Source organism: Scylla paramamosain, chromosome 32 (assembly GCF_035594125.1).
Source record: "Scylla paramamosain isolate STU-SP2022 chromosome 32, ASM3559412v1, whole genome shotgun sequence".
NCBI classification, from domain to species: Eukaryota; Metazoa; Arthropoda; class Malacostraca; order Decapoda; family Portunidae; genus Scylla; species Scylla paramamosain.
In genome coordinates this window covers 15224881-15249880 of record NC_087182.1, presented here as the reverse complement: position 1 = coordinate 15249880, position 25000 = coordinate 15224881, and the positions used below count along the sequence as shown (strand labels likewise).

At 38.6% G+C, this 25000-nt stretch overlaps 2 protein-coding genes across 4 annotated transcripts; both read left to right on the top strand.

Annotated features, from left to right (window-relative positions):
- The first annotated feature begins 1356 nt into the window (after positions 1–1356).
- Positions 1357–8206, top strand: LOC135088922 (glutamate receptor ionotropic, kainate glr-3-like). 2 transcript variants are annotated; one of them, XM_063983983.1, is made up of 11 exons: positions 1357–1441; positions 2895–3031; positions 3920–4023; positions 4388–4478; positions 4647–4805; positions 4897–5044; positions 5251–5468; positions 6757–6908; positions 7133–7243; positions 7396–7556; positions 7740–8206. In XM_063983983.1, the coding sequence occupies exons 2-11, from the start codon at positions 2987–2989 to the stop codon at positions 7811–7813; spliced, it is 1263 nt and encodes a 420-aa protein (XP_063840053.1). In that variant the 5' UTR covers positions 1357–1441; positions 2895–2986; the 3' UTR covers positions 7814–8206. The 2 variants fall into 2 exon arrangements, with proteins under 2 accessions (XP_063840053.1, XP_063840052.1); XM_063983982.1 differs by having other exon boundaries at positions 7396–8206.
- A 7075-nt stretch (positions 8207–15281) lies between these two features.
- LOC135088921 (glutamate receptor ionotropic, delta-1-like) lies at positions 15282–22091 on the top strand. 2 transcript variants are annotated; one of them, XM_063983981.1, is made up of 10 exons: positions 15282–15417; positions 16076–16179; positions 16726–16816; positions 17337–17495; positions 18120–18267; positions 19086–19303; positions 19731–19882; positions 20349–20459; positions 20956–21116; positions 21556–22091. In XM_063983981.1, the coding sequence occupies exons 1-10, from the start codon at positions 15376–15378 to the stop codon at positions 21609–21611; spliced, it is 1242 nt and encodes a 413-aa protein (XP_063840051.1). In that variant the 5' UTR covers positions 15282–15375; the 3' UTR covers positions 21612–22091. The 2 variants fall into 2 exon arrangements, with proteins under 2 accessions (XP_063840051.1, XP_063840050.1); XM_063983980.1 differs by having other exon boundaries at positions 20956–21697.
- The last annotated feature ends 2909 nt before the right edge of the window (positions 22092–25000 follow it).

Sequence of the window (25000 nt, the reverse complement as noted above, 5' to 3'; positions counted from 1 at the left end):
TGTTCTCCCTGTTTACCTCTACTATAATATATATATATATATATATATATATATATATATATATATATATATATATATATATATATATATATATATATATATATATATATATATATATATATATATATATATATATATATATAGAGAGAGAGAGAGAGAGAGAGAGAGAGAGAGAGAGAGAGAGAGAGAGAGAGAGAGAGAGAGAGAGAGAGAGAGAGAGAGAGAGAGAGAGAGAGAATCATAACAATTATTGAGATAAGAAATATTAGAATCACCATCATCATTACATTACATTATGAACATTGTTCTTTTTTTAGCTACAATTCATCAAGCACGTACACACATACACACACACACACACACACACACACACACATACCCTTGGACTCCCCTGGTCTCCCTACCCTTTCCTTAATCCCTCCCTCCGCCGCCCTTCCCAAAGGAGGCTTTCATTTGCTGCTAAGTAAATCTCATGTGAAGAACAAGTGAGTGCTTTAAGGGCATTCGGCTGCCAAGAGACCATCATGAATTCTTTTGGATGAGAGTACATTTCTGTTGTTACTGTATAAGTCTTGATATGGGAAACATTATTTTTATTAATATTAGTAATAAGAAAGTAATTAACAACAATGATAAACAACATTCATCCAGGCAAGGCGTCATTAGGTGAGGAGCGGCGACACCTCTCAGCTGCATGAAGTCTTTCATGTGTGTGTGTGTGTGCGTGTGTGTGTGTGTGTGTGTGTGTGTGTGTGTGTGTGTGTGTGTGTGTGTGTGCGTGCGCGCGCATGTTGTTTAAGTAAACATGCAAGTAAGTAAGTAATGTTCACCATTTGACATTTCACATACAAGTTTCCTACATATATGATATGGTTAACCATAGCACGGTCTGTCTAGCAGTGTGTGTGTAATAATAATAATAATAATAAACGGTTTATTATTTAGGCAGTTGACAAACTGAAAATGTGTGTGTGTGTGTGTGTGTGTGTGTGTGTGTGTGTGTGTGTGACAAGCAAGTTCTGAGTGTATGTTATTGTAGTGCAAGCTTCATGTATGCCGTGAATAATACAGCTGCATCAATAATCGAACAAAGCCGAGCAAAATAGGAATCATGCGAAAATCATAGCAAAGTCTCATAGGATAATTGCAAACTACAATATGCAATTCAAGTTTCAACACCTTTAAGAAAATATATGCACACCTGCCCATCAAATCCCTTTTCACGCCAGTTTTACGCGACAGGTGTGTTGAAGTATCTGCATAATGGATCCAGGAGACAGCTCTGGATCCCTATCTGTCTATTTTAATGTGGAATGAGAGGAGTGAGGGAGGTAAGGCAGATGATAACAGTGACAGGTTTACTCTCCAGCCAGTCAGTCATCAGGAGGCAGCGGGAGAGGTGAAGCAGGTGAGGGCCACGAACACACCTGCGCCGCGGAGGGTAAGAGGTTACAGGTGGTGAGGAAGTCGTGTCATTGTCATTGCCAGCATGTCATCACCCAGTCTGTGTCACCCAGCGTGCATCACCCCACAGCTGTCCTAAGTAGTGATATTACATTCTGCAAAATGGTTTCATAACAAAAATTAGTATCTATCAACATCCCCCGCGTATCAAGTCTCCAGTACTTCTTCTCTTATCATAAAATAACCCATTGCTTCATATGTTAACTTCTGTTTGATTTGTGGGTATGGAATTCACTGCACGTTATGACTTCACTATTTAGGAAAACTGCACGTCATCCATAACGAAGGGATTTTTATGCTCTAGCAAATATGATCTGTGTTCACTTTCAATTTCGTAACTTTTTGATCAGTTTCGGATGATACTCAGCTGTCGACACGTCAAATAAAGATGCTGTTAGTATGTGCGTATCTTTACTCGTGATGTACTTCCTGATACATGTAACCGTGCGTCAAAGCGTGACACTCCGGAGTTCTTGGTTAGGTACATTAGCTCACTTGATGACAGAATGACATTAATACTTGTTCTGAGTAAGGTAAGAACATTTTATTTATTTTTTTTTCATTAGGGGTAACAATTTTATTGGCAATAAGATGTTTATACTACTTGATCACTTCTCTTGCGGTCATTGGTGTCTTTTGAAATTCTACTTTATATATACGCCATAAGTCAAAAAATTACTTGGTAGGCTCGTTATATTCACAATTAATAAATACAGTTGATTACTCTAAGGAAATCTGTAGTATGCGTTTCTGTGCACCAAAACTTACAGGTGATATAAGCTGTCCATGAACTGATGAACGCGCCATTAGTCAAGGTCTGTAGTAATAGTCTCTTACAAGTTCCTAATTATTCGTCACATTTTTTGCGATGTTTTGCCTTGTGCCGCATGCACTAAAGCCTGGCGAAGGCGATGGCTTACTCAAAAAAAAAAAAAAAATATGTAAGAAAAAAGTGTTAGTATTTCTTTTACTTTCTTATTTTATTTAACTGTCGATCTCAGCTTGTACCATCTCGGTCTTGCGTATTTATTTTAGCATTTTTTCAAGTCCCGCGCCACTCACTGAGGACAAAATTGAAGGCAGAGTGAGCGAGTATACGTGAAGATTTTACTTCATTTGAATCTAAAAATCACTTCAACAAATGGAATGGAACATGTAATTGTCATCCACGCGGTGAAGGTGTGAAGAAAGACAGTTCCGCCAGGACTATTACTACTACTACTACTGCTGCTACTATTACACTTATTACTATTACAAACCACTAAGCAACTCCGTATGTCACTTCTCAATCATCACTACTACTCATAGCTCCACGCCACCACCAAAAGCATTATCATGACACACACACACACACACACACACACACACACACACACACACACACACACTAATCTAGCAATTAACCAACATTTGCATTTTTCCATAAACAGGGAGCAGAAAGCAAAGGTGAATGAACTACGAGGGAAAAACAGAATACTGACGAACAAAAAAGAAAAGACGGAAGAAGGAGAGCGAGGTAAACATGGTATCATCTGACAGAAGGCGCATCAAGGTGGCTTATGATGAGGTAACTTAAGGAGGAGGAGGAGGAGGAGGAGGAGGAGGAGGAGGAGGAGGAGGAGGAGGAGGAGGAGGAGATTAAACCATTCACTGCGATACGAAATAACAGCACGATAAGTAATGCATGGAATATATATAAGCATCAACAAGAAACTAATGGATGAAAAAGAATAGATTTTGTCATTTCTAATCAGTTTAAAGATTGGAGATGGTTGTAGAACAAGTAAAGATGCCTCAGTGATTAGTAATTATGAAAAAAATTACCAAATAGCAGTCAGTTGATTAACTTTTCGCCTCCTCATTCAGTGTTATAGAGTAATCATCAGTAGCTAAATAGATAAATAGGAAAAGCAATGTTTTTTTTTTTATTTTCATTAGCTGAGTGAGAAGAGGATGACGCCCAACACAGCCAGTGATGTAGCCTGTCTTTATTTAGGTCTTGCAGTGTTATGGTGTAAGTTTTATGTAGATGAATACAATAACTAATCTCCAGTGTCTCAGTGGTTGACTATACAGGATAAAGAGAAAAAAAAAAAAAAGCCATCCAGTATATGTAATATTTTTTTGGGTTTCTTTATTATGTAACAATAATCGCCAGTAGTTGATGAAATATAAATAACTGCCCAATTGTCTATTTTCTCTAGTTTGGAAGCAAATTCGTTTTCCTCTAGATTAGGAGAAAAATAAACGTGACTGACATGATTCTTTCGATTTTATGCTTAGAAAATACCACATCCAATATACGTAGTTTTGTTTTACCCAATCTCAATTAAGTACATAAATATAAAAGAAAATACTGTTTCTTCCACTCTGAATTACACACAGAGACAATACTAAGTCCACCACAACTTTCTTCCAATATCACGCACCGCTCGGCCACGCCCTTCCTCCCCAGTGGGTGCCGTGGACGCGCGTAGTGCACCAGCAGGACGGCTCCGTCAAGATCGAGGGCCCCATGGGATATGTGATTGAACTCATCGCCCACAACCTTCGGATTGAGTACGCGGCAAAGTCTTATAAGATGATATTTTGATCCCACATAGTTATGATCCTATTGACTCACATTGTGATCCAATTAACTTAGGTTCTGGTCCCAATAACTCAAATTATAATCCCATTAAGTGAGATTCCTGACCTACTAACTCAGTATTTGTTACAGTCAACTCCGATTTTGGCCTCATTAGACTGTGTATCCATTGACTCCTAATCCAGTCCTCGAACTCAGATTTTGATGTTGTTAACTTAGACTCTGGCAAAGTCTCATGAAGTCAGATGTACTATTTCTTTTAACAAGCGAATCGTGACTTTCTGTTGCGGCGAGGCCATTCATGGTACAGTATGTTGAGGGTGTTCATGTTGGCAGTTACGAGTTAATTACTGCCCCGGAGAAGGTGTGGGGCGGCCCGGACAAGGATGGCAACTGGAATGGCATGCTGGGAGTCCTGCAGCGAGGGGTGAGTCCTGGTAAAGGAGATGCATCTCAAAGTCCGAAGGAAATTAAATTGACCTTTACATGAGCAATCACTCATCGCTAATGAAAACTGCACTAAACTCTTTTTTTTTTCATATGTGGAATGAATGTGAAATGAGTGGAAAGTTGCTTATATAACTGTTTCCACCAGGACGCGGAGTTCGCGATAGGTCCCTTCACCATCACGCCGCAGCGGGAGACCATCTGCGACATGTCCGTGCCCATCTCGGGGGCAAACAAGGACATCATGATGGAGAGGCCGAGGCTGCGGACAGACATGGCGGGCTTTCTGAAGGCCTTCACGTTGGAGGTGAGGCACAAACAGCCTGGTCTGAGGCTGCTGGCACACTCCTCGCCGAGCAGCGGTGTCACAGGTGCTGAGGTGGCGGTGTCGTCCACAGGTGTGGCTCCTGACGGCGATGAGTATATTGGCCATCAGCTGCGCCACCATAGTGCTGGTGAAGGCCGAGGGACACGTCTTTGGCCGCGTCGTCAAGAACGCTTACTCGCACACCATCCTGTGGGTGCTCAAGTCCGTCACGCAGGAGAGTGAGTCGCGCACCTGCTGGCTGAGGAGTCACTGAACTGAGCTGATGCTGCTTACCTTTGTTGCCTCTAACACTGTCTTCTGTGAACCACACGACATGCCGCTAGCGAGTCTACTCTTTCTTAGCCCTCACCTCACTTTACCGTCACTTATTTAATTTTGTCTCTTTTTCTGGCCTCCTCTCATCTTCATTCTTTTCATTTATCAGGTTCCCTGTGGCTGCCGCCCCATGACGCAGGCCGCGTGTTGGTCACCACCTGGCTGCTGGCGTCCCTGGTGTTCATGTCCTCCTACAGCGGCATCCTCACCGCCATGCTCACTCTGCCTCGAATAATTATTCCCATCGACTCCCTGGCAGACCTAGTGGCGCAGGACGACATTTCCTGGCGCCTAGAGGGAGGGTCGTCGCTGCACCAGTACTTCAGGGTAACACTCCACAACACCGTGGCCGGGCGCAGGAAGAGAGAGTAACACTATGTAACAAAATTTCACTTTTGTCTTGTCCTTGGCCCCAAACCATAACTTTCCAGTATTTCCATTTAAACAAAAAAGAAAAAAAGTTATGATCTTAAAACTTTGCTTTTATGGTTAGAACAATGAATTTACATTTTTGCCTTATTTCATGATAGTAAGGGTTACTATTGGTTTTCATGTCAGGTAAAGACCTTAGCAAAATCTCAGTTGCTTATCTAATTGCTTTTGAAATGTTGCAAATAAGTTAAAACAATGAACTGACCAGATCAAGCAAGAAATTTCTCATATTTAGAAGAACTTGCTTATATTCCAGAAATCTTCTCAAATCTTTCAGAATGTTCTACCAGACACTTTTAGAATTTTGTAGAGCATTTCAGAACATTCCATTCAATGTAAACATTACCAGAATATTCTAGAATTTTCTGGCAGATATATGTATATGTAGAAATGTCAAGAATTTCTAGTCTACAAGAATTTTCTAGAATGATCCAGAATATCTAGAGTAGCTTCAAGAATATTCCAGAAAGATTGAGAACATCCTGGAACACATTCTAGAAACTAAGAATATTAGAGTAATGCTTGACAATATAAAAGTGGGAGCTTGCAGACCACCAGTCAGTTCTGCTTTGGCTGCCTGAAAAGACACATCACTAGAGGTGAAATGGCATCAACAGGCTGCAGTCATTCGCCAGATGCATTCTGCTACATATGTGGTCAATTCATCAAGACAAGAACAAAGAAGTTCTCTGTGACAGCATCTGGAAAAAATAATGAAATTTAGCTATTTTGAGGCAAAAAAAAAATCATTCTGAAAGCCACAAAAGCAAAGTTTGACAGGAATAATGAACATTTTCTATTGTTTTGCAATGAAAAGAGTTGGAAAATAACACTTGCTTGTCAAAGACAAAAAATCGTGTTACATAATGTTGTAATTCAGGTGTTAACTGTTTACAGCTCCTTATATTCTGCAAGGAGTTCACAGACCTACAGGGAAGGAAAAAACGGCTTTGTGTAGTAGTTCATTGATAAATTGCTGAAGACTGTATGATGTGAATAGAATTTTAATAAATTTATTTATCCATTTATTTATTTATTTATTTATTATTATTATTATTATTATTATTATTATTATTATTATTATTATTTACTTTTTATTTATTTATTTATTTAATATTTATTTATTTATTTTTTTTGGCTGAAGGCTATCTCATTCAGTTGATAAAATAATGACGTTTTTCAGGAGGCGAAGAGCGGCGTGCAGCTGGAGGTGTACCAGCGGCTGGGCGGCACCTTCAAGGACTGCTGGGAGGTGCGGGAGCAGGTGATAGCTGGCAAGTTTGTTGGTTTGTGTGACGATACCACCATCATGAAGGTCATGGCCTGGGACTTCAGGTTTGTCTTCAAGGAGGAAATCTTTTTTCCTTTGTGATATAATTGTATGGAAAATATCTGTAGTTTTTTTTCGTATGAGAATATGGAACAATATGGCAAAAAAAAAAAAAAAAAAAGTGTTTCTAATATAATTGTACTGATATATGGCGTTGGGGGAGGTAAGCGCCGCATGAGTGTCATGAGGCTTTGAAAGTGTTAGGACATGATGGCGTCCTCGTCCGCAGCACCAGCGGGGAGTGCCACATCTACATGGCGCGGGAGAGCATCATCTCCAGCGTGTGGATGGGCATCGGCTTCAAGAGGAACTCCAGTTACATTCGTCGAGCAAACAGAGTGTGAGTGTGCGACGCTGAACGTACACAGGACAAGATTCTTTAATATATGACATTTTCTAGACCAGACATGATTATCGCAACAAAATGTGATTCATTATTTAGTTTCTAAGGAATAAGAAATGCAAATGACAAACAGTGTGTGTGTGTTGCAGCATCCGCATGATAACGGAAGCGGGACTGGTGCAGCACTGGCTGACTGAGGAGATCGGCAGCATCCCTCAGTGCCTCAGGCCGCCCAGCGCTGACCGCGGCCTGGGCATTGCTGCTCTTAACTTCGAGGCCTTCAGCGGCCCCCTGCTGGTGCTGGCGGGAGGTGAGCAGGTGGAGTGGAATGGCAGGAAAGAAGAAATAACTAAACGCTTGTTATCTTCCAGTTTAGTATTTTGCAAACTCTACAGGCTATGTTATTTTGCAACACTACTGTCCTTGCTGTCATGCTGTAAACTTAAACTGACGAATATCTTTTTTTCTGGCACTGAACCCGCCGCCTCCCCAGGGCTGTGGGTGGCGGCCATGGCCTTCGCGATGGAGCTCCTGGTCTGGCGCTTCGCAGCCGTGACCCTAAACTGACCTTGACTTAGCGACGCTGACTCCCATGCCTCACTCTCCCTCACCAACACGCTTCCACAACACAATACTCACCTCAACACACGCCAGGGGCGTGTGTTGAGGTGAGTATTCACGACCTCGCGGGGCACCACGACTTAGGAAGGGCGGTGACAGACAGACACATTTATGATCCCGAGACGCCCGTGAGTTTATGACACACCCTTGACACTGTGCCGGGAGAGTGGAGCCTCAAAACGGTGGAAATTTGTTTTGTTTCCTCACAGACCATCATACTGACAGAGTGATGTCATCCTCTTCTCTGCTTCTAAGTAAATATACACAAATGGACTTCTTACTGTTGCTCAAGGAAACCAGCATCACCCAATATTTTCTAATCTAATAAAGGGTTTAATCACTGCATGTCATCGTGTTTCATTCACCATTTCAATCACTGCTTGTCTGGTATCCTATCTTTCTTTAAAGGTTCATGTGTTTCTAGTATTTTGCTTTTATTTATGGGTTATTTGTTTTCTATTATCTTATCTTTCATGAAAGTTTTTTTCATATATATATATATATATATATATATATATATATATATATATATATATATATATATATATATATATATATATATATATATATATATATATATATATATATATATATATATATATATATATATATATATATATATATATATATATATATATATATATATATTTTTTTTACAAGAAGCCTTCGCCTTCGATACTCGAATACACAACGAGAACAGCAACAACAACAACAACAAAAACAACACTACCACCACCACCATCACCACCACCACCAACAACAACAACAACACACACAAAGCACGACCAGTACTAGTCAACAGCAGCACAAGAGGAGCAGTCACAAAGGCGGATCCCACGCCGACTACTGGACCGGACTGACACCTCTTCCACATGCCAGCCTTGAGTTGTAGTTGGAATTTAACCTCCAAAGTTAGGTGAGGTTGCTGGAGGCCGTTTTGAGATCACTATTAAATATATATTGGAATTTTTTTCTTTTTATTTTTCTGATAACCATTCAGTGTATTTTTTATTCCTTTGTTTTCGTTGTTTATGAATTGTATACACTCCAGTTCACATGCACTAAATCTACTTTTGCCTCTTGTCTTTCTCTCTCTGTAGCTTGGAGTGCCTAGCGCGGCCAGCAGTGCAGTGACAGTCACCGTGGGTGCGTGGTGCATCCCGGGGTGTATGATTTTTTTTTCAAACAGAACATGGAAGTAATGGGGTACATTGAGGGGTGCATGACGTGGCCAGTATAAGAGTGCAGTGAGTGACACGTGCTGGACACGGCGTGATCAGAATTGCTGAGCGGCTGTCCTCAAGCACACCTGGCAAAACATTCCTGGCTCGCCACACAATTACATACGTGTTTCTTCTTTTCTGATACTAGTTGTAAATGTTTATTGTTACTCAGTCTTTAACTTTATTATTTAGCAAGCATTCTACACCATGAATACGAGAAACACCCACGAGAAAAGAACCAGTATCACTTGAGGTATTTGAAAGCAATCATAATGAAAAAAAATAAATAAAATTTAAAAATGGCCGTGAAACTTTAGATAAAAAAAAAAGGAGTATCAAACTTCAAAACTTCCTCACTCTTTTCCTCCACTTAAACTTTCCAAACCTTGGTTTAACACAGCTTGTTCTCGTGCTATACATGATAGAGAAGTGGCCCACAAAAGGTACTTGAGCCTTCCATCACCAGAATCTCATGCACTTTATATTTCTGCCCGGAACAATGACAAGTCTGTTCTCCAACTAGCTTAAAAGTCTTTCATTAATAGAAAGTGTCAAAATCTTTCAAGATCTAACTCCCCTCGTGACTTCTGGCATCTAGCCAAAAATATCACCAATAACTTTCTTCTTCTTTCCCTCCTTTATTTCAACCAGATGTCACCACTGCTATCACATCTATCTCTAAAGCTGAACTCTTCGCTCAAACTTTTGCTAAAAATTTTACCTTGGACGATTCAGGGCTTGTTCTTCCCCCTCCTCCACCCTTTGACTACTTCATGCTACCTAATAAAATTCTTCGCAATGATGTTTTCTATGCCCTCGCTGGTCTAAACCCTAGGAAGGCATATGGACTTGATGGGTTCCCTCCTATTGTTCTCCGAAACTGTGCCTCCGTTCTTGCACCTTGCCTAGTCAAACTCTTTCAGTTCTGCCTGTCAACATCTACCTTTTCTTCATGCTGGAAGTTTGCCTACATTCAGTCTGTTCCTAAAAAGTGTGACCGTTCTAATCCCTCAAACTACCGTCCTATTGCTTTAATTTCCTGCCTATCTAAAGTTTTTGAATATATCCTCAACAAGAAGATTCTTAAACATCTATCACTTCACAACCTTCTATCTGATCGCCAGTATGGGTTCCGTCAAGGCCGCTCTACTGGTGATCTTCTGGCTTTCCTTACTCAGTCTTGGTCATCCTCTTTTTTGGTGAATCTTTTGCTGTTGCCTTGGATATATCAAAAGTTTTTGATAGAGTCTGGCATAAAGCTTTGATTTCCAAACTACCCTCCTACGGCTTCTATCCTTCTCTCTGTAACTTCATTTCAAGTTTCCTTTCTGACCGTTCTATCGCTGATGTGGTAGACGGTCACTGTTCTTCTAAATCTATTAAAAGTGGTGTTCCTCAGAGTTCTGTCCTGTCACCCACTCTCTCCTTATTATTCATTAATGACCTTCTAAACCAAACTTCTTGTCCTATCTATTCCTACGCTGATGATACCACCTTGCACTTTTTCACGTCTTTTCATAGACGTCCAACATTTCAGGAAGTAAACATTTGACGCAGGGAAGCCATAGAACGCCCGACTTCTGATCTTTCTAAAATTTCTGATTGGGGCAGAGCAAACTTGGTATTGTTCAATGCCTCAAAAACTCAATTCCTCCATCTATCAACTCGACACAACCTTCCAGACAACTATCCCCTCTTCTTCAATGACACTCAACTGTCCCCCTCTTCTACAACGAACATCCTCGGACTATCTTTAACATACGAGTATAACCTGAACTGGAAACTTCACCTCTCATCTCTAGCTAAAACAGCTTCTATGAAATTAGGTGTTCTGAGACGTCTCCGCCAGTTTTTCTCCTCCCACCCCAGCTGCTAACTCTGTACAAAGGCCTTATCTTTCCATGTATGGAGTATGCTTCACATGTCTGGGGGGGTTCCACTCATACCTCTCTTCTAGACAGGATGGAATCAAAAGCTTTTCGTCTCATCAGCTCCTCTCCTCTAACTGACTGTCTTCAGCCTCTCTCTTATCGCCTCAATGTTGCGTCTCTAGCTGTCTTCTACCGCTAGTTTCATGCTAACTGCTCTTCTGATTTTGCTAACTGCATGCCTCCCCTCCTCCCGCGGTCTCGCTGCACAAGACTTTCTTCTTTCTCTCATCCCAATTCTGTCCACCTCTCTAATGCAAGAGTTAACCAGTATTCTCAATCATTCATCCCTTTCTCTGGTAAACTCTGGAACTCCCTGCCTGCTTCTGTATTTCCACCTTCCTATGACTTGAATTCCTTCAAGAGGGAGGTTTCAAGACACTTGTCCTTCAATTTTTGACTACCGCTTTGGACCCTTTTATGGGACCGGCATCTTAGTGGGCTTTTTTTTTTTTTATTGGATTTTTGTTGCCCTTGGCCAGTGTCCCTCCTACATAAGAAAAAAAAAAAAGCTGCCTCCTAAGGTCACATCCACAGTCTTTTTTTTTTTTTTTTTGTCTAGGCGGAACTTTTAACACAACGCCGTTCATTATTTCATGCATTGAATTTGACTGGTAAATATTCCAACATTTATCTTGACAACTGAACTGTGAGGAACACGCCTCAGCTTCACGGAACTTAATTAAAGAACAAAAAATCTTGTTTCCCTTTATTCCAATCCAGTGGTAATCGTTATTGTTTATTATCTTACTTATATATATATATATATATATATATATATATATATATATATATATATATATATATATATATATATATATATATATATATATATATATATATATATATATATATATATATATTATTTTAATGTTACTTTATATTTATTTTTTGCTCGTTTTATTGATTTATTTGATTTCTTTAGACTGATTTTATTGAAATCATATTCCATTCCATTAAATTATCTTTTTTTTTTTTTATTTAGTTTAGTTTCAGTTTACTCTTGTTTATTTTTCCTCACGCAACATGTTATTACCCTTAATGAACTCATTCTTACTTTTAGTCTACAGCTATTTTTTTCGTCTTTCATTAATATATTTGAATTTTATTGATTTCCTTTCATTTATTGTGTTACTATTTATTACTATTATTCATTAATGCTTCTTACTATCTTCTTTTTACTTTTATTTATTTTTTTTTATTCCGTTTTAGTTCAGTTTTAGTTTACTCTTAATATTTATTACTATTACTTATCACTATTTATTACTTTTTTAGGTTTCTATTTTTTTTATTTCGTTTTATATCTGCTTAAGTTTATTGTTAATAATTAATACTGTTACTTATTACTACTTAGAACTTTTTTGTTTTATTTTTATTTCTTACATTCTTTTTTATTTCCTTTTACTTCAGTTTCAGTTTACTATTAATACTTATTACTAATACTTATTAATACTTTTTTCTTGATTTTTTTTTTCGTTTTAGTTCAGTTTAATCTACTATCAATACTTAATAGTATTACTTATTACTAATTATTCGGGGTTTTTCTTTAGTTCCAAATTTTTGTCTCGTTTTGTCATCACTTCTTACTACTTATTACTAATTTTTCTTTATTTTTCTTTTTCTTTATTTCGTCTTAGTTTTTTTTTTTTCAATGTTCTTATATATTTATTAATTTATTATTCTTAGTCTACATCTATTTTTTCTTTTATTAATTTATTTTCTTTTTATTGATTTTTTTCCTTTATTGTGATAGGACATCGTAGTGTGATGATACTTTAGAAGGAAGCTGAGGTGATATGGTCTTGTTGAAAGTGGGAAGGACATGACACCCAGACCTTCGTGGGGACAACTTGTGGTGGAGAACAAATTGAGTGACTGGAGACGAGATGGAAAGAAACTGTTTGGTAAGAAGAGTAAAAGGGAACAAGACGAAGATGGAGTAAATCGTTCCTCTAAACATACTCAGATACACTTCTTGCACACACTCATGAATAGCGTATTGATTGACTGATTGATTGATTGATATTATGGAGCCGCAACATCGCAGTCATAGGGCGCTGTTGCAAAACTTTAAAAACAACAATTGCAGGTTAAAATATTGATATTAAAAACAAAATTATGGTATGATAAAAATATTCTTGAAAATCACCAAATATGTGAGTATAGAAAACGAAAATGGGATGAACAAAAAACAGTTTGGGCCTAAAAATGAGAGGGATGATATTTCAAATAGTGAATAGTGGAACCTCTACATGACATCAACGGAATTAATAAATTTCAAATACTTTACCAACATAAAAATTGAATAAGATTGTACTTCCATTGAAAAAAGGTAATGTTTAATTCACTAGTGGATTACATGCATGTACTATGTATGTGTGTGTGTGTGTGTGTGTGTGTGTATGTGTGTGTGTGTGTGTGTGTGCATATCTTCAAAACAAAAGAAAACAAATACAGGAAAATTTAGACAAAATGATAAATAATCTAAGTTAGTTCATTACTTACTTTCGTAGTAATTTCCTAATGGACTTAACTGCCTGACTGACTGAATAATTGAGCAGCTAACTGACTCGATAATGGACCTCAGAGAATTAATGACTTATTGACTAACCGCCTCACTGGCAATGAATACATATCAAATATCACAAAAGTTATCATAATTTTCATCAATATTAAAGGGCACCAAGCAGCACCTGTACTCATATTTCTCACCCCTCCTTCATTTAGCAGCGGCGGCAGGTGCAATGGACCACCTGAATAATCCATCAAGCAGACAGTTCTGGACCCCCGCCTGTCTATTTTAATGAAGAATGAGAGGATCCCTTGTGGGGTGTAGTGGTGGAGAGTGAGTGATGTGACAGGAAGGTGGCTAAGGGAGTCAGTTATCAAGTGCCCGCGTGGAGAGTAGGACAGGTAAGCTCCTTAATCAATTTCTTCTCATCTGAGGTATCATAATTTAAGGTTGTAGCAAAGTACCCCCACTCCCACCACCACCACCACCACCACCACCAATATAATCAACGTAATTATCCTCCTCAGGTTCTAAGATCACAACGCACTTCAATTGTCAAATGTCCGACAATTCCAAGCCATTCCACCAATACATTTTACCTCATAACCTTCATCTATTTCCTTCTCTGTCCATAACACAGTCCGTCTCTCACAGATCAAGCCAGAAAACGTCTCATCTCATCTATTTAGTTATCTGTCTGCCCACAATACTGCCCCTCTGTTCTAGGTAATCTCACTACATCTTACCTTATAGCCTTCATATACTTTTCTGTCTGTCCACAACACATCACGTCTATCACATATTAAACCAGAAAACTCATCTCGTCTCTCCATTTATTTTTCTGTCTGGTTACAATACTTCCCGGTTATCACAGGTCAACGCAACTTATCCTTCATTTCGTCTCTCTATCTACCATTCGGCTATAACTATTTCTGGCCATCCTAGCAAAGACTCTTGCCTCACTCTTCTATCTGCCTCTCTGGTTCTTCGTGTGTCTCAGAACGCTTGGTGCTTACAGACTATAAAGTTCAGTGAATTTCTAGGAACACTGTACCATTCAGTTACTTTGTATTCCAGACGCCTCTACTCTTGCCTCACCTCTCCATATAAACCTTCAATCAAAGACAAAGGTAAAGGGAAACATGTGTACATATATAATTGTTTCAAGAATGGACATGAACTTCGAGGAGAATTATTGCAACTGACAAAATTATAATGGTTGTGTGCACTGTAGAACAAGCACATTCACGAAAACTGTAATATTCTTCCCCTGTTATAATATTCTCATCTTTGGTGTTGCTGTTGGTCGCTGTGTGTGTGTTTGGGTTGGTGGGTGAGTGGATCTGTTTTGTTTTGCTATAATGTGTTCACGAGCATCTAAGTAATAATGTTATGAAGTGGCCTAAACCAGTCCTTGCTATGCACATTTACTGTAAAATTTTCAGGTCCTGCTAAGGTTTATATTACTGACCTGGCTTTCTACGTTTACAAAAATATAAAAATACACAGAACTACAAAGCCAATCAATCAATATAATGCTCCTCTTTCAAATAGTTCACCGGTAGTATTTTTTATTTCAATATTGCGTTATTTTACACACACACACACACAAAAAAAAAAAAAACATATACCTTTAAAACTCTCAATTTAAATATCCAGTATGTATAAAAAAAAAAAAAAACCGAAAAGAAACGGTGAAAACTTATGAAGATGTAGTATAATTAATAAATTAGGATACACATTCGACAGAAGCAAGACGAGCAGGCGAGAAGTGCAAGCGAGAGAGAGAAGGAAATCAAGAACGCTGAGGAAACACAGAAGATAAAGTACGTCGTCTCTTCAACTATGACTGAGCAAAGGCCTTTCCTGAGAATTGCATGTGAGGAGGTGACTATCGGTCCTTCAGTAACCATAGATGGGTGCTACTGATACACCTTATTACTTGCGGGTTTACCTCATCAATGGTCAAATGCGATAAGTATTGAGTATATACCTTTGTGATATATTTACTCCCACACACGTATGATAAATGCCTTAGACATCCTCCTTATTGGCGATGAATTATATTTCTCTCCTCTGTAACTATTTATGATAATATAAGTATTCATCCCATTTAATTAACCATTTATTATAAGCACAGCATAAAAATACAAACATACACACAATTTTTCTCACCTCATTTAATTAGCCATTTATTACAAGTACACCATAAATATAAAAACATTCACACAATTTTTCTTATATATTTACCCACCTTCAGTAACAATTCGTGATAATTATTTGCAATATATCTTCGTCCTTTGAATAACGATCTATGATAAGCAATGCAAATGTATCTCTCTACTTGTCATATACATATCCCTTCAAATAACCAGTTATAGTAAGCACTGCATGGATACCTTATTTAAGAAGAAAATTGAAAAGAATATTGTCATCACTTCTACAGAAACACCCATATCCACTTTGACCTTTAAAGCAGAATATATCAACCTTTTTATTGGTACTGAAAGACAACACCTTAATCTCTCAACCTCTTCCCCGCCAGTGGGTGCCGTGGACCAAGCTGGTGCGCGCGCAGGACGGCACCCTCAGCATCGTGGGGCCAATGGGGAACTTCCTGCAGGTCCTCTCCACCGTGCTGCGCTTCGAGTGCGTCAATACACTAAGCCTTGTTTAGCTTTATGGTTAGGAAACAAGATACGAGATACGAGTAGCAATGAACAAGAAAGTAGATATATAAATATGTGAATAGAAAATTTTAAGATTAGGTAAACTAAAGAAGAGCTGCAAATTAATAAATGAATATGTGGATAAATGAATAGATCAATTAATGACTTACTTACGAAATATTAAAAAGAAAATGCAGGAAAATATTAAGACACAACATTTTACGATAAGCAAATTGATTGAGATGTAAATAATTGAACAGACCAGTTAGTCAATTGATTAATTAATAAAAAGACTCACTGTTTTACCTACACTTCCCGCAGAAAAAGAATATATAAATGAATAAATTAAATTAAGAGATGAATAAATAAACATCTATAAAATGCAGAGAAAAATTCCAAAATTAAATTAATAATGATAAAAAGGTAAAGTTCTTATTTGAAATCTGACGTAAAGTTTAGCCCTGTGTAACAAATGTGCGAAGGGTTCTAACGTGAAGTGTCGCGTTGCCTGACGGCGACTGGACAGTTATGAGCTCACACAGTCCCCGGAAAAGGTGTGGGGCGGCCCGAACGAGAATGGGGACTGGAATGGAATGCTGGGGATGCTGCAGCGGGAGGTGAGTCTGACGAGAGGTTACAGCACACGTTGCTAACTAATGAGAACATAATGTAATATCAAAATTTGCATTTGCTGCTCTTATATCTCATTTAACTCATATGCTGCCTTCTCAGCCTCCTTCGTTACACAGTTTGTCTATAAGGTAATACAGTATTTCTTTGATGAGCAAAACGTACATTTCCATTAATATGATTTGCTGGTCATAAGTCAATAGTAAATATTCATCCACTGACTAGTAATAAGACAGACTGACCTTAACATCACATACAGTAAATTGACAGTAATATGTTGATCTATGATTACAGGACAGATTTCCATTAACACAAATGAGATTCATGGATATCTTAATTGAACAAATCGAATACCATGTCGTGAACAGTCTCACATGCGTAGTTATTTCCATAAGGGCAAAGATTAACACCAGACACCATACAGTGCTTACAAAACTAGCTAGTATTGTAGATTTCAAAGATCATACATACATTTTTTTTTTAATTTCCCTCTTTGCCATCCTGAAGGAGGTGGAGTTCGCGGTGGGTCCCTTCACGGTGACGCCTCAGCGGGAGACAGTGAGTGACCTGACCTACCCTCTATCAGGCGCCGATAAGGCAATATTATTGGCGCGACCCAAGCTGGACACGGACGTGGCTGGGTTTGTCAAAGCATTCACTTATGAGGTGATGAGGGGAAGGAGTGGTGTGTGGCGTTGTCTTGTCTTGCCTTGTCTTGTTTTGTCTTGTCTTGTCTTGTCTTTCATTTCATTTTCTCGTATTGTATGTTTTTTTTTCTTGTCTTACTTTATCTAGTCTTGTTCAGTCTCTCTTGTCTTGTCTTACCTTGTTTTGTGTTGTCTTACCCTGTCCTGTGTCGTCTTGCTATGTCTTGTATTGTCTTAACTTTTTTTTTGTCTCATCTTGTCCTGCTCTTTGTTACCTTTATCTTCTTTTGTCTCGTATCGACTTGTTTCGTCTCGTCTTTCTTTACATCACAAGCACGGGGAAATACTAAACCCTCACCTCTAACCGCGCCTCTTCCACATACGTGTTTCTGTATGGCAATCCTCCATCCAGCGCTCTTACACTCTTACAACGAAACTCCATTCTATTTACATGCATTTTTCTTTATAAACTCTTCATTTCTCATCCTCTCAATGTCACCAAACAATTATTCTTTTCTTTACCTTACCTTTTCATTTCCTCAAGTATCCGTCTCCTCCGATTAGGACCTTTATTTTCATATGCATACATTCTTTTTTTTCGAGTTCCTTATTCTTAATCGTCTCAATGTGGCCAAACTTCCAGACATGGCTCCTGACTCTGCTGTTTGCCATCGTCACCATCATCGTCACTATTCTGCTGGTGCGCGCTGAGAATGCCTTGTTTGGCACCCCAGTAAAGGATTTGGGGTCGAAAGTCACCTTGTGGGTTCTGAAGGCATTTACACAAGAGAGTAAGTTTTTTTTTTTTTTTTTGTTAGGTCTTGTTCTTGTTCTTGTTTTTATTTTGTCTTCTACTACTACTACTACTACTACTACTACTACTACTACTACTACTACTACTACTATTATTATTGCTACTATTACCACTACTACTGCTACTACTACTACTTTTTTTCCAATTGTTGCTCTTTTTTCGCAGTTTCGTAGCTGCAATTAGTACAGATTCTGACTGAAGTAATGTTGAAGCTTTCAGTAACTTATATTCCGTTTAGACTAGCTTCCGTGACACTATTTAGCTAACTGTTGAGAAATCCGTAACGTTATTTCTAGGTGGACCTTTACGAGTCCTCAATTTGTATCCTCCGCTGTTCTCATTCCTTGTAACTTCAAATTTTTCCATTTCTTACATTCTCATCCACTCTTCTACGCAATCATCTCCAATTATTTCTACTCTTTATTTCTCATATTACTGCCATTTTTTGCAACACGCCACATGTCTGTCCTTTTCGCTCTGTCTCCTCTTTGATTTTACACTTTCCTACTTTCCCCTTTGCTTGTTAGTCTGCTATGAATATTGCTCGCATAACAAGTGTGTTCAAGTGTATTCATGGCTGGCTTGACTGACGTTCCATGAAAGTTTCCGCTCCTACTGATCTGTTATGGCACATGAATATTTCACTGCCGAGAATCTTCCCCTCCTCCTGTCCATAAATTTACGTGTTTGCATAACTCACCAGTTCTTATTGGGACACATTACAATTTCCCTCTTTCCTCGGTTATGCAATAGTTATTTTCTTATTTTTCTTTCCTCTTCCTCCCTCTTCTTCAGGCTCCACATGGCTGCCTGAGAATGACGCGGGCCGCCTTCTGGTCACCACCTGGCTGCTGGCGTCCCTGGTGTTCATGTCCTCCTACAGCGGCATCCTCACGGCCATGCTCACTCTGCCCCGCGTGGTGATTCCCATCAACTCCATCTACGACATGGTGGGGCAGAGTGACATTCCTTGGAGACTCGAGGCAGGATCATCCATGTTCCAGTATTTCAAGGTTATAATCTGGTCATGCAACGATACATTTCTGTCTGTCTGTTTGTCTGTTCGTGTGTATGTTGTTTTATATTTTACTCTGCTGTTCAGTTTAATTTTATTGTTGTGTTCTATATTATTACTATTATTATTATTATTATTATTATTATTATTATTATTATTATTATTATTAGTGTGTGTGTGTTTCGTCTTTCCTTTTCGCGGTACTTGCACCCCGTCCGTACCATACTGTATTTTACTGTAATTTGAATATATACTTGGACCATTCATGATATCTTTACCAAGACATCTTTTAATGTACTTTTTTTTTAGGTTTGTGGCCAATAAAGTATCTATCCATCTATCTATCTATCTACCTATCTATCTGTCTCGTGGTTTGATTTCCATGGTTCTCAATCTATCTGACAATTGCAATCTTTCCCCTGCAGGAGGCAACAGACGGCGTGCGGCGCGAGGTGTTCATGGGCATGTCAGGCACCTTCCAGGACTGCTGGGCGGCGCGGCAGGAAATAGTTAATGGGGAGTTTGCTGCCATCTGCGACATTATCACCATGAAGAAAGCTATGGCGTGGGACTTCAGGTGAGCCTCTCCTACCTGCAGTGTGCAATTAGTATTGGTAATAATGATCATCACCATTATTAACTTTCTTTCATTTTTTTCTTCTTCTATGCTGTTTTATTTGTTTTTTTTTTTTAATAGCACATTTAGTTTTCTGTGTGTGCTGGAGAGGGAGGGGCGTGTGTGTGTGGGGAGGGGGGGAAGAGGGGTTCAATTAATCTTTACCCTCGGATTTGTGGCTCCAAGAAATAAAAGAGTAATACGAAGTTACAAAAGGGGAAAAGAAAAACATATAACAATGACAAATAAAACAGGACATCAGGCCATTACCGCCGCCACTACCACCACCACCATCACCACTACCGCCGAAGGAGGGTATTGCCTGTCTGTTAGTCTTTAGTTTCTTTCATATTGAGGAGCAGGGTAATGAGGTGTGGCTACATGGACCATAATATACTGACACTCTACTTATGCTCTTTGCCTGCAGCACCTCCGGGGACTGCCACCTGTACATCGCCAGGGAGATGGTCTACTCCAGCGCCTGGGTGGCCGTCGCCTTCAAGAGAAACTCCTCCTACTTTGAGCCCGCCAATGATGTGTAAGTGGTGGTAGTGGTGGTAGTAGTAGTAGTAGTAGTAGTAGTAAGGACAAATAAATCCAAAGATGATTACAGAAATAGACAAAACTAATAAAAAGTTATATAAAAAAAAAATGTTGCATAGCCTGTAGATTCTGTCAGTAAAGAAAACAAAAATCTGAAAAAGAAAACGGAAAAGGAACAGCTGAGAAATATTTCAAAGCATAACATTATAACTGAAGCAAATATCTAACTATTGGGTCGGTATTTAAAAAAAAAAAATTTAGGATTAGGACTATTTTTGAAGACCAAGGAGAAAATATGTCGGGTTCACGTAGATGTTCTTCTTTCGGTAATGGTGTAGACTCCTTATCAAAGCACGAGTATCACTAAAATCATGCAAACATCCTTGAAAACTCCCAATAACTTCATCAGAACCTGTTAGTTGACATGAGGCGCCAAAACGTTTCAAAGCAAAGACCTTAAACCTAATGACACTCTCCACTCGTGGCTGCAGCATTCGGGGTCTGCTGGAAGCTGGGCTGGTGGACCAGTGGCTGCGCGAGGTCATAGCTGTCACTCCGCAGTGCCTCCAGCCGCCCTCCGCTGACCGCACGGATGGCGTCTCTCCTCTCGATCTCAAGTCCTTCGGCGGGCCTCTGCTGGTCCTGCTCGGAGGTGAGCTGGCGAGGGGGAGGATGTCTTTGACTTATAGTTTGAGTTTTTGTTCTGCAGTGATGTCTTGCTCCTACACACATCAGAACTCCTTCACAACTTTTCCTTTCATTCTGAACTGCTTTAAGCGAGGAGTGTTACGACACCTCATAAAGTAAACTGACTAAATGGACTTCTTTTTTTTTTATTCAGCAGTTTTTTTTTTTATCAGTTTGTGCTTTGTTTAGCCAGCTGCCTTTTCACATAAAAATCTCTAAATATAAACTTGTTGACAGCATTTACATTGCGTGAGGCAAATCAAAATTAGTTGTTTCCTTGTAAGTAAATAAGGAGTTGCTATGGCGGCACAGGTGACTAGAAGAGATTAAATCAGCAGAGGCCTTACAGTAAGCACAGGCCTTTCAGCAGCCAACACATGTTATAAGGACTTTTCTTCTCGCAGGGGAGCTGATAGCAGCCGTCGTGTTCGGTGTCGAATTCTTGATGAAGGCCTATTGACTGCTGACGCATTTCACGGCTGCCGTCTGAACGCACCGCAAGGATTCATCTCCACTGTTCTCCATCACTCCTCACACTTCCTTATCCCAGCAATCACACACTCCTACCGATGATGAAAATAATAATAATAACAATAATAATAGTAATAATAATAATAATAATAATAATAATAATAATAATAATAATAATAATAATAATAATAATAATAATAATAATAATAATAATAGTAATAATATCATCATCATCCAAATTTCCTGTCATTGCTGACTTTTTACGTATTTTTTTCTTTTTTCGAAATGTATCAAAATATAAAAACTACGGATTCTTGCCAGTAGAAAACGATAAATAATGTAACTCTAACAATATTGTTCTTTTTCCCCCCAAGTATTCCCAAAAAGTGTGCTGACATTGTATCGCTATGTAACACTGATTTCGTCTCCAGACTTCCGGCGACAGATACATAAAGAACCACTAAAGAAGAACAAATGCCAGCATATCTATTGCCTTTTACGAGTTTTTTTTTTTTTTTCTTTGTGATAAACTACGCCCCCTGATATAAAGTAAACGACGTAGGATAGTAAAAAGAAAGATTCCTCAACACCAGTTGTAGCACCTAACTTTCAATAAAATAATCTACATATACATATAATGGTTTTCCTAGTAATTTCTTTTCTCCTTACTTATTACATGCATATTAGCTATATTTTCAACTGAGAATAAGTAAATGAAAAATGAATTTTTGAAAACAATGGTTGAAAAAAAATACAGGCCATGTGCGAGCTTCCCATGCGTTAGAAAAAAAAAAAAAAAAAAAAAAAAATATATATATATATATATATATATATATATATATATATATATATATATATATATATATATATATATATATATATATATATATATATATATATATATATATATATATATATACTCATAATCATTCAATACCAAACCGTATTTACGACATAAGAGTACATGTAGGTACCGGAAAGGACTAGAGGAGAGACCAACATGCTAATCCAGTTAATAAAAGAAGCAGAACAACCGAAAGTATAAAAAGTTGAGAGAAGCTGGATGTTAGGTGACAGGATGTTAGGTGACAGGTACCAAGAACAGTCATAGCAAGAGAAACTATCAAAATTAATAACAATAAGACACTACAAACTAGCAAAAAAAATGTAAGGTTAAAAACAAAATCAACAAGAATTGGAAAAGAAAAGAAACAGGGAGACTACAAGACAGACAAAGGAGAAAACAAAACACTCACTTCTACAGAAATGCTCAAGGTGAAGAGAAGAGAGAGGTTGGAGAACACCAGATAAGTAAAAACAGAGAAACAAAGGAATAGAAGCAGTCAACATGAGTAATAGAAAGAAAATGGAGACTAACGGACAGACAAGCAATGCAATATGTCAGAAGATGAAAAATAAACCAGATGAACAAGATTAGGAATGTAAAAATTAACAGACAGGTAAATCTATCACGATGAACAAGAAAAAGGTGATAAATAGATAGGTAAATGAAGGTTAAGAACTAATCAACATGAGGAACAGAAAGGTGGGAATTAAGACACTTAAAACAAGGAGCAGAAACAGCTAAGATGAACAAGAGAAAAGTGAAAATTAACAGGTAGATAAATGAAGAAAGAAAATAGTTAATACAAAAGACAAAAAGATGAAAATTGATACAGTTAAAAGAAGGAACAGAAACAGCTTAGATGAGGAAGAGAAGAAAGGTGTCAGACAAGGTAACGTTCAGAAATGTCGCCCTCCTCAGCAGGTGCCGGCGAGGGTCTCTACCTGTCAGCCGTCTGTCACAGCTAGTCACGCGCCGGCACACCATGCATACCTAAATGATCCGCTCACATTGACAAATTGACAAAGCGCTGCATATCCGCTTGGCTTTAAGAAGTAATGAAGTATCGCAGGGGAGGGGCAAGTAATGGGAATGAGTAAGGGAGGGTGTGTGCTGGGAGAGAAACGTGTTCAGTTGTCAACAGGGTTCAAGGCAGGTAAGTCAGGTGGGCTTCCCAATCCCCACCCTCACATTAAGCTAATGAACCCATTTGCTGTATGATAGTTATTTGTGTGCGCTTTAATAACTCCACCAAAAACTCCAATAGGCACTCACGGAGACTTAAAAAGATTCAGTTAGGTCTACTCGAGATAGCCATACTCCGAGAAATGATACGTGAAGAAATACGCCAAACTGGGTTGTGTCCCTTTCTCTGTCGTGAAGAACAGCAGGCGTTCATGGAAGAAACAGTCAATTTAATCTTGACAGTTTGAATGTTCTCTTAATCTTAATTGATTTCCAAACACCTTAAGTTCTTCACATCGATTCATAAATATGTGAATGGCAGTGTGGAAATTATAGCGTAAAAACTGTGCGTAACTTAATCGTCACTTCCTCACTTGTGAATATCATGCTTTGACAGAAAAAAAAAAAAAAGTTAATCTTGTTTCAACAGCTTTTTTTCTTAATTAGTTTCCTGAGAGCGATTCGTGAAGTATGAACCTGAGTGAGCGTGTGTGTGTGTGTGTGTGTGTGTGTGAGTGGAATGAGTGGAATGGAGTGAGACAGGGCATGGGAGATATTTTTGAATATTATTAGTGAAGAGACAATGTACAAGACTGACGAAGTGTGGTAACAGACTAATTAATCGATTCACTGCTAAACAACTTTCCCATAATCACTTATTTTACAGATACGTTTTGTTGCATAATGATTTATTTTATGTAACCTTGAAAGGACATAATTAATCTCATATTTTCTCTTTTTTTCTGTGTCCATGCAAAGAGTTTCAATGCTTTCTGAACGTTAACAAAAGAACACAACCGCAGTAAAATGGCTACATGATATTACTAAAGGGAGAGTAGAGTGTGGCGAGGCGAGACGTGAGTGTAGTGTGGCTGAGAGATGCTTAAAAAAATATGACAAGATATTTTTCTTTCATAATCGGTGTGTGTGTGTATGTGTGTGTGTGTGTGTGTGTGTGTGTGTGTGTGTGTGTGTGTGTGTGTGTGTGTGTGTGTGTGTGTGTGTGTATGCGCGCGCTATATAGGCACGTGTCAAGCTGGAGCACAGGAAAACAGACCCTACATGGAAGAACTGTTGAGCCAAGACTTCTGTGTGACTCTGCTAGATATAAGAAAGTAAGCTTGTATGTTTTATTCAATGACTTTGCTAAAGCACATGACAGAGTACTCCGGTCGAAACTAATAGATCGCCTTCATAATTCTGGGTGTGGCGGTCATGCTGCTGTACAAGAAATTACTTGAATTTTGTATGTGTGTACAAGAAGCACACTCGATCAGCAGCTACGATGCGTCTATTGGGGTGCGGCAAGGAGGAACATCAGAATGTTATTGTTTACCATATACTCTTAC